General features: G+C 39.8%; 1 protein-coding gene across 1 annotated transcript; it reads left to right on the top strand.

Annotated features, from left to right (window-relative positions):
* Positions 1–8,514: 8,514 nt before the first annotated feature.
* LOC121401499 (vomeronasal type-2 receptor 26-like) lies at positions 8,515–9,150 on the top strand (the record flags this gene model as incomplete). Its single annotated transcript, XM_041586384.1, has 1 exon — positions 8,515–9,150. A coding segment is annotated over exon 1 (636 nt), but the record flags the coding sequence as incomplete, so codon positions are not given.
* Positions 9,151–10,673: the final 1,523 nt, after the last annotated feature.

Genomic DNA, 10,673 nt, shown 5'->3' with positions numbered 1-10,673 from the left:
AGCAGTACACAACCAAATTTTCAAAGCAACGCTCCCCAAACGGCATACTTTTGATTTCAAGGCCAAACATTCCGCTAACAGTAGGTTTACCCTAGAAAACTACCCATTACTAGAAAGAACAGATTCTGGTGAATCAAAAATGGGTAGAAATATCTTTGTACTCCAAACTACCAAGTTGCAGTTGTTTCCTAAAGTTATAATGTTTTATAGAAATTGGTGAATTTTTCGAAAAATGACCTCAAAGCTTCCACTCTACAGCAACATATCTCCCACACATCATTAGGTATCAATGTAAAACACCCCAAATATAAAATCCTGGGTCCACTGAACAGTTTGATGCCCAATATGAATAGATGTACCCAAGCACGTGGCATAGGGGGCCCCAAAAGGAAGATACTGCAAAGTCATTTCAGATACTGCAAAATCAACACATTTACATAGTTTTGGGGGACGGCAAAGGTAGAAAAAAGTACGTTCACCCCAGAAAACCATATATTTTCGGAAAGTAAACATTCCCCTGAATCCAAATTGGGTATGCATGTCTTTCTACACCAAAGTACGAAGCGGCAAACCATTCCTAAATTTGGTGATTTTGGTGACATTTCCAAAAATCACCTCAAAATATCAACCCTGCAGCATCGTATTACCCACATACTTTTAGGTATCAAGAGAAATCACCCCAAATATGAAAGCCTAGGGTCCTCTGAACAGTTTGATGCCCAATATGTATAGGTGTACCCAAGCACGTGGCATACAGGGGCCCCAAAACGAAGACCCCCATATAGTCTGTCATTTCAGGTACTGCAAAATCAACACATTTACATCATTTGGGGGGGGGCAAAAGTAGAAAACAGTAAGTTCACCCCAGAAAACCATATATTTTCGGAAAGTACACATTCCAACAAATCCAAATTGGGTATGCATGTCTTTCTACGCCAAAGTACCAAGCCGCAAATCATTCCTAAATTTGGTGATTTTGGTGACATTTCCAAAAATCACCTCAAAATATCTACCCTGCAGCATCGTATTAGCCACATACTTTTAGGTATCAAGAGAAATCACCCCAAATATGAAAGCCTAGGGTCCTCTGAACAGTTTGATGCCCAATATGTATAGGTGTACCCAAGCACGTGGAATATAGGGGCCCTAAAATGAAGACCCCCCCCCCTTGTATGTTCTGTCATTTCAGGTACTGCAAAATCAACACATTTACATCGTTTTGGGGGGGCAAAGGTAGAAAAAGTAAGTTCACCCCAGAAAACCATATATTTTCGATAAGTACACATTGCCACGAATCTAAATTGGGTATGCATGTCTTTGTACTACAAAGTACCAAGCCGCAAATCATTCCTAAATTTGGTGATTTTGGGGACATTTCCAAAAATGACTTCAAAATTTCTACCCTGCAGCATCGTATTACCCACATACTTTTAGGTATCAAGAGAAATCACCCCAAATATGAAAGCCTAGGGTCCTCTGAACAGTTTGATGCCCAATATGTATAGGTGTACCCAAGCACGTGGCATATAGGGGCCCCAAAAGGAAGACCCCCATATGGTCTGTCATTTCAGGTACTGCAAAATCAACACATATACATAGTTTTGGGGGGAGCAAAGGTAGAAAAAAGTACATTCACCCCAGAAAACCATATATTTTCGGAAAGTACACATTCCTGCGAATCCAAATTGGGTATGCATGTCCTTGTACTCCAAAGTACCAAGCCGCAAGCCTTTCCTAAATTTGGCGATAAAAGCAACAGTTTTTACATTTTTGAAAATTGCCTAAAAATATTGCAATTGGCCGCATTTATCTCACCCAATTTCTTACATACAATTGTAAAACACCATAAATACTGATGCCAAGGGTCAACTGAACCGTTTGATGCCCAATATGCATTGATATACCAAGGCAGCTGGCATGTGCGGACCCCAAATGAAAATAGTGCATATGATTTTTCTCCGCTGCCGATTCGCCTTCTGTGAACATAGACCCTTGACTTCATATTATGTGCCTCAAGACCCTCCTAGCAGCAGACCCCCCAAAACCATATATTTTTGGAAAGTACACATTCTGACGAATCCAAAAAAGATAAAGACGTCTTTCTACACCAAACTGCAAAGCTTTTCTAAACGCAGAGGTTTTTACATTTCTGAAAAATCGCCTAAAATTGTTGCAGTTTGCCGCATTTATCGCACACAATGTTTTACGTATAAAGAAAAATCACCCTAAATATGGACGTCAGAGGTCTACTAAATAGTTTGATGCCCAATATGCATAGATTTACCAAAGTATGTGGCGTGTACGGACCCCAAATGAAAAACATGCCTATGAATTTTCACGCTAGCCAACTAAGCTGCAGAAAAGAGAACCCCAACTGTGCGTTATGTGCCATAAGACCCCAAAACTGTAAAAAGACCCCCAAAAACCCATATATTTTTGGAAAGCATATATTCTGGCGAATCAAACTAAGTAAAATAAATCTTTCTATACCAAAGCACCAAACAGCAAAACTATACTAAAGATACATAAGGAACAATAATGCATGGATAAAATTTCAATAAAACCACAAAAATAGCGTAAATCAATGAAATAACAAAATAATTGATCCGACAGCGTAATTAGTGGCCGAAATCGATTATCCAATAGTCACGCTGTCAAACTAACATGCTTTTAGGCAAAACAAACAGTACAATGAATAAGTAAAAAAAAAAAAAAAAAAAACACCTGTTTGTGAGTTTTTGTGTATACATATTTGTGCACTAATAAAAGTTGTCTGAGTGTGCAAATACATGTAATTAAGTGTAAATAAGTGTACAAAATCGACCAAGTGTGCTAAAATAAAAAAATAAAAAATAAAAAATACAAATTTTTACTAAAATGTTTATGTAAGTGTATAAATGTACTGTAGGTATGTGTAAGTGCAGGTAAGTGTGTAAAAAAACATGAACTTACCGTTTTTGTAGCAGGAGGATCGCTGGAACCGAAGGAGGACTCCTGGCAGCGTGTCTGCAGAGTTACTGCGCAGCAGGAAGTGAGTGGGCGCGTGGAGCGAGGAGGAGGAGGTAAGCCAGCAGCAGCAGCGCTTACATTGCGCTTCTGCTAGTTTGAAGTCGGATCTGCGACAATCGCGTCGCAGATCCGACTTGACAGCCCCCCAGCCACGTTGCCCAGGGGGCTGTCTACCCTCCTGACTCTCTGCAGAGGCGGCAAAAGCCGCCGATGCAGAGAGAAGGGCTCAGCTGCAATAGAACGTACGAGGTACGTTCTTGGCAGCCTGAGCCCTGAACCGCCGCGCTTGGCGGTTAAAGGGTTAAAGGTTTAAAATGCCAGGGAAATCCCTTCCACTCAGTTGTGAAGAAGCCACTCAGTTGAGTTGAAATAATAAAGGTTTTGTGATTACTCAGCAAGTCAAGTTGTTTTAAACTTTCCATTACAAGACACTGTATATCATGCCCTAAATACATGAAAACCTTGATAAAACATGCAGCATGAGTTTGTCTAACAAGGTTCAGGAAAGATTAAGAGCTGAATTTGATGATTTTCCTACATTGATCAACCCAAGTTTCCACAGAAGGAAAGAGACCAGCTAAGCAATTTCTAAGCATGTAATTCTAAATTATACTACAGCAGTAAAATGTCTGAAAATGTAATCTTGCTGAATAATAAATAGATTTCAGCATAAATTGTAATGAACATGAATGTTTAAATATAAAGAGCTGAAAACTCAATAATACAGTTATCACTATTTTTATTCTGATTTGTAGATTCTGAAGTCCCAGTGTTCTCCAAACTGCCCTCCCGGCTACAGAAAAGTCACAAGGGAAAGAGCGCCGCCCTGCTGCTATGACTGTGCCAGATGCTCAGAGGGGGAGATCTCCAACTTAACTGGTAACTAGTCATGTTGTAAAGAGAAAACAATAAACAGCCAAAACATGAATATGCTGCAAAGTGGGGGCAAGTCACTGCATATATTGTTTTCTGGATACCTATAGGGGCGCTGTCCCCTTATACAGCTGCAGAACCAGTAATCTAAGGAGAGGCCAGATGTGCCTATAATCTTTGTTTTGAATGTTGTAAATACTTACATAGTTAGTTACATAGTTACTTAGTTAAATTGGTTTAAAAAAGACAAAGTCCATCAAGTCCAACCCCTCCAAATGAAAACCCAGCCCCATACACACACCCCTCCCTACTGTCACATAAATGATATATACCCATATCTATACTAACTATAGAGTTTAGTATCACAATAGCCTTTGTATTATGTCTGTCCAAGAAATCATCCAAGTCCCTCTTATAGTCATTAACTGAATCATCACCCGGCAGTGCATTCCCCAACCTCACTGTCCTCACTGTGATGAACCCCCTACTCTGTTCCTTTAAATGAAACTTCTTTTCCTCTAGTCTGAAGGGGAGGCCTCTGGTACGTGATTCTCTTTATGGGTAAAAAGGTCCCCTGCTATTTGTCTATAATGTCCTCTAATGTACTTGTAAAGTCGAATCCTGTCCCCTCACAAGCGCCTTTTTTCCAGAGAAAACAACCCCAACCTTGTCAGTCTCCCCTCATAATTTAACTCTTCCCTCCCTCTAACCAGTTTAGTTGCACTTAGTCTCTGCACTCTCTCCAGCTCATTTATATCCCTCTTAAGGACTGGAGTCCAAAACTGCCCCCATACTCCAGATGAGGCCTCACCAGGGACCTATAAAGAGACATAATTATGTTTCATCCCTTGAGTTAATGCCCTTTTTTATACAAGAACTTTATTTGCTTTAGTAGCCACAGAATGACACTGCCCAGAATTAGACAACTTGTTATCTACAAAGACCCCAAGATCCTTCTCATTTAAGGAAACTCCCAACACATTGCCATTTAGTGTATAACTTGCATTTATATTATTTTTGCCAAAGTGCATAACCTGCATTTATCAACATTGAACATCATTTTCCAGTTTGCTGCCCAGTTTTCCAGTTTAGACAAATCACTGTGCAAAGTGGCAGCATCCTGCATGGAACCTATAGTTCTGCACAATTTAGTCTCATCTGCAAAAATAGAAACAGTACTTTCAATGGCCACCTCCAGGTCATTAATAAACAAGTTGAAAAGCAAGGGACCTAGTACAGAGCCCTGCGGTACTCCACTAACAACACTGGTCCAATTAGAAAATGTTCCATTTACCACCACTCTTTGTAGTCTATCTTTTAGCCAGTTCTCTATCCAGGTACAAATACTATGTTCCAGGCCAACATTCCTTCATTTAACCAGTAACCTTCTGTGTGGCACTGTAACTTACGGTTACAATATTTAGGGTTACAATGAAAGTTACATAATGTGTTGTGTTGGTCCATTGTTCAAATGTGGCAAAAAATGAGCCAAGATCTGTCTAAATATTTCCAACTCCAGAAAGAAATCCTCAGTACTCCTATGGATTTAAGCAGAAACAACAATATCATCTTTTTTTAAAGCAAATGGAATCTAGGGAATATTTTATGGTTTTATTGTAGGCTGGCCAGAACAAATTATATTATAATCAATCAAATCATTGGTATCAAATAACTTGTCTATCTCATATAATGTATTAAAAATTATCTTTGAGTGTTTGGAGGAGTGCCTTAAACAAAGCTTGAGGCTGAGGATTTGGTGTGGAGAATCTATAAGAGTGGTCAGTTGTGTTGTATTTACAGGCTGGTGAGATACCAGGCTCCTGACTGCACCTTAAGATACCCTCAAATGTTATTTATTGATAAATGGTTTAAAGGAGATGTATAGTCAAAAATGTTAATCCCCTTTGGCCTTGGGGAGTGAATATAGTGATTTTTCAAATTGCAAATAATTATTTTTTATTAGCCATTTTTTAGTTGCTCTCAACACAAGCATATCCTCCACATACTGTACCTGCTCATACTCCAGCAGAGCACAAAACCTTAACGGCCCATGGTCGTCTCTTCTTCTTGGTCCGCCTGCCTCTTCTGCTAGTCCCGCCAGCCTACCAATGAAAAACGAGTAGGCAGTCAAGCAATGGTGGGGTTGATGGTGAGGCACATCAAGTAGGCGTCTGCAAACAAGAATGACTACTTGCTTTTCATTGTAGGCTGGTGGGACTGGCAAAAGAGGCAAGCGGACCAAAACGAAGAGATGGCCATGGGTTGTAAAGCTGAAGCATGAGCGGGTATGCGAGGGATATGATTGTTCTGCGACCAACTAAAACGGCTAATAAAAAATAATTATTTGCAATTTGAAAAAATCCTTATATTCACTCCATAAAGCCAAAGGGGAATTTAAATTTTTGACCATATATTCCTTTTAACTGGTACATTTCTTATTTGAAATCCTCTTTTTTGAGTGGAGGATATGGCAACAAACCCTAAATCTAATTGGTTACCGTATAGAGTTGATTAAAAGGATGTGAATATTGATTGGAAAAAGGGATATACACATATTATCAATCAAAAACAAATACTTCAAAAGATGAAAAGTAAAGCCTTATTGAGGTGAAATTTATGTTTATCACAAATGAAACCGTTTCATGCTGCTGCTCTATATTCACTCATTCCATTGTACCTGGGTACACTCAAAAGGGTTGCTCCAAGAGGTAATAAAATGATAACATTTAGACCCATACTATTTTGAATGGAGATGGGACTCCATTGTGGTTTTTAAGGGGTTTCTATGCAAGATGTGCCTTGACTTGGCTTAATTTTCAAGTTAACCATTGTTCCCTGGTAGTCCTCCGGAGAGGCTAAGGAAGAAGATATTTACTAAATGAATACTTTATATTGTTTAATTATGCAATTTAATATTGGAATATGTTTCTTGCCAGGAAGGAAGTACTTCACCCGGGGGGGGGAATGTAGTGGACTGATAAATGTATCCCCATTTACTTTGCATTGCCCAAAGATTTTACCCAACGGGGTCCCTTAGTCTAAGGAAAGGAGTAATTCCCCATTTCCTGGGTTAAAGCTCAACCCTTAGCTATCCCAGGCTTAGCCACAAGATGGCACTGTGTTATACTATCAAAGCTGAGCACACATTGTGCTCAGTGTCCACTTTGTTAATCCCCTTACCTGAGCAGGCAGGAAGGGTGAAGTGGAACCTAAACAAGGTCAGGTCTAGTAAGGATACGCTGACTCACTTTCATAGGTCACTCTAGGACTGACAAATAGTTGGACTATGTAGCCAAGTTGCTGAGGCTCCACCAAGAAGTATTGAGTGGGGTTATGATCCCACGTACCAATTGCCCAGAAGTAAGGACTATGTATTAGTGTGAGCTCCACTTAGGATAAAGGCTGAAAAGCTGGGTGTAACAGAGACTCACCCTGGTGGTCTAGTGGTGTGACGGGGACGCCCGCCGCGCCACTCCTCTTCCCTGGTGCCAGTTCCTTCCTAGTGTGCGCCACGCGCGCACTTCTGGGTTTTGTACGTGCAATGGTGCGAAATTTAAAGGTATAAAGGGACATTTCTACTAGACATCATTGCCCGTGCTATATCCTGAACCTGTTTGATTCCTGTTTTGACCCCTGCCTGGCTATTTTGACTATTCTGACTTATGGATCCTGATCCCTGCCTGATTACCGACTACCTCTTCTGATTAACCCTCTGATTGACTTCCTGGTTTGACCCTTGCCTGCCTGACTACATTAATTCTCTGCCTGCCTCGACCCAGCCTGATCTGACTACTCTTTTGCCTAATGCCTTGTACTATGATCTTCTGTCCAAAGACTTTGCTTTACAGTCGTGCCCCTCTGCCTATCCAGAACCCTCATCTTGCACCTCTCGTTTAAGTCCAGGTGGCATCCAAATAAGCCGAGGGCTCCTCCCGAGGCCCAAAGGCAGTCACACTACTGGTGAAGCACGAGCCGAGACCAGGGTGCCTGGTGTTTGTTCTGGTGTTGGGTGCCGACCGTGACACTGGGTATACCTTCAGAAATGCTGTGCATGCTATTGTTCCTGTGGGGACTTATACTGACGATTTACTGTATACTGTGAGTATGTGTCTATCAATTGTGTTCCATGTTCCTGCTCATTTTGACTGAATTCCTTTGTGGATGTTTTTATTTAATGAATATGTTTCCTGTTTAAGTTGCAAGAACCACTAGCATTGTGCCCTGCACACATTTGCAGTTGTGCAACACCCTGCCTCTGCACTGTTGCGAAGGCTCAACCCCTGGGTTCAACTTGTTATCATCTTGAAATTAGAAGCTAAAACTATCATATGTGTGTGGAATGTTTTGGAAGTGATAATTAGGTTGGGTTACTGAAAAGGGGTGTTGTGTCTGTAGATGAATATATGTGGGACATTCTTAGCTAAAGATACTCTGAATAAAAGTCAAGAGAGAAATTGTTTTAATTTTTTAATAGGATTAATTTTAATATAATAGTATCTTAAGCTAACCTTGTAACAGGTCATGTTAATGCCACAATATTCCTAACTTTGACAACAGATTTATTCTTTATTTACAGATATGGAAAATTGTTTAAAATGTCCCATCTATGAATGGCCAAATAATGAGAAAACCATGTGTATTGAGAAGCAAACTGAGTTCCTCTCATATGAAGCTGATTCCCTAACTCTGGTCTTTATTGTCCTCTCTGTGGTGTCTATTTTATTAGTGGCAGTTATTTTGGGAATCTTTATTTCATTCCGAGACACTCCATTAGTGAAGGCCAACAATCGCAATCTGAGCTTTATTCTCCTTTTCTCCATCAAGCTGAGCTTCCTCTCTGTGTTTTTGTTCCTTGGTCGCCCATCTGATATAACCTGCATCCTCCGACAAACCTCTTTTGGGATCAGTTTCTCCATAGCTATATCTTCTGTCCTGGCAAAAACAATTATGGTTTGTATTGCTTTCAAAGCCTCCAAGCCTAATAGTCCTTGGAGAAAATGGTTGGGAGTCAAAATCACATATTTTATAGTCATTATTTGTTCATTCATTCAGTTTCTAATTAGTGCTATCTGGCTGATCATTTCTCCCCCATTCATGGAGCTCAACATTCTGTCTGAACCTGGAAAAATCATCATTCAGTGCAATGAGGGCTCTGTCATTGCCTTCTATATTGTCCTCTCCTACATGGGATTGTTGGCATCTGTGAGTTTCATTGTAGCTTTCTTGGCTCGGACATTACCAGACAGTTTTAATGAGGCCAAGTTCATCACTTTCAGCATGTTGCTCTTCTGCAGTGTTTGGATCACAATGATCCCGGCCTATCTGAGCACCAAAGGCAAATACATGGTGGCAGTGGAAATATTTGCCATTATCTCTTCAAGCTGTGGACTTCTCTTCTGTATATTTCTACCCAAATGTTACATTATTATATTTAAGCCAAAGAGGAATACAAAGCAATATTTACTGGGGAATAATAAATAGACGACTGTATCAGCAAACATGACTTATTTGATACTATTTTATATGTAATAATCTATAATCTTTAGGCTCTCCATTTGCTGATCTATTTCAATGCAAAGTAGTCTCACATACTCTTGAATATAGATAACAAAATTATTTATAATTCGATCTCTATAAATTATTAAAATTCGATTTATATAATTATTTATAATGGGTAAAATTTGTCCCATTTCGAAACACGAAAGCTGATGCCCGCATCAATTCTGACGCTAGTGTCAATTTTCACGCCAGTGTTAAAGTCAATGGGTGTCCAATAATGTTGATGCGTGACACGCAGGGACTTTTCCGCTGCACGTCCAAAAATTTTTGATGTGAAAATGTGATGGAGAAATGTGGAAATTCGCCACAAAAATGCACCTGGTGAATTTATTCGCCCATGAGTGATCCGTTGGGTACAAGTGTATGTACCTATGTATGCAGCCTGCTAAAGGAACTCTGGAATTATCTCCATATTAGGATGGCCAATGATAGGAGGAAGAGGAGGTTGGGTCAAGCAGGCAGAAGGAATTAGGGATGCACCGAATCCACTATTTTGGATTCGGCCAAACCCCCGATTCCTTTGCGAAAGATATGCAAATTAGTGGTGGGAAGGATAAAACATTTTTTACTTCCTTGTTTTGTGACAAAAGGTCACGTGATTTCCCTCCCCACCCCTAATTTGCATATGCAAATTAGGATTCAGATTCGGTTTTGCCAGGCAGAGGAATTCGGCTGAATCTGAATCCTGCTGAAAAAGGCCGAATCCTGGATTTGATGCATCCCTAAAAAAAATGCTTATGGATGGATTCTACTTAAGGCTTGGCTGTGGCTGGTTGTTATGCTAGCAAAGATGTAAAGGAACAGAGTAATTCTGCCAAGAGCCTGTATTATGTCTTACACGTTACACATACCACTAGGGCATTTTATAGTAAAAAAAGGGACTACTTTATACTGAAGCTCTAAAGCTAAATAGTTGTCATGTAATTTTGAAAAAGAAACTGAAAGCTAACACTTTGCATCATTTTATTTCACACAAGTCTTGCCAGGAGTATTCTGAACAGTTTGGCAATGATATTGGGATTGTCCAACTATACGATAGGTAGAGACCCTTAAATGAACCTTGTGAATTCAAAATGGTTAATACTGGTACTGCAACCACAACACAGTTTGAAATGTGTATAATCTGAGAATTTAAAATGGGAAAACATGTCTTTTTTACTCCAATCTACCAAATTGCAATTCCATACTAAACTTTGTAGTTTTTAAGACATTTCTGTAAATAAAATAATTGC

The sequence above is a fragment of the Xenopus laevis genome, chromosome 1L (assembly GCF_017654675.1).
Source record: "Xenopus laevis strain J_2021 chromosome 1L, Xenopus_laevis_v10.1, whole genome shotgun sequence".
Classification (NCBI taxonomy): domain Eukaryota; kingdom Metazoa; phylum Chordata; class Amphibia; order Anura; family Pipidae; genus Xenopus; species Xenopus laevis.
Note: the sequence above shows the minus strand (reverse complement) of the source record. Positions and strands in the feature narration are given on the sequence as shown.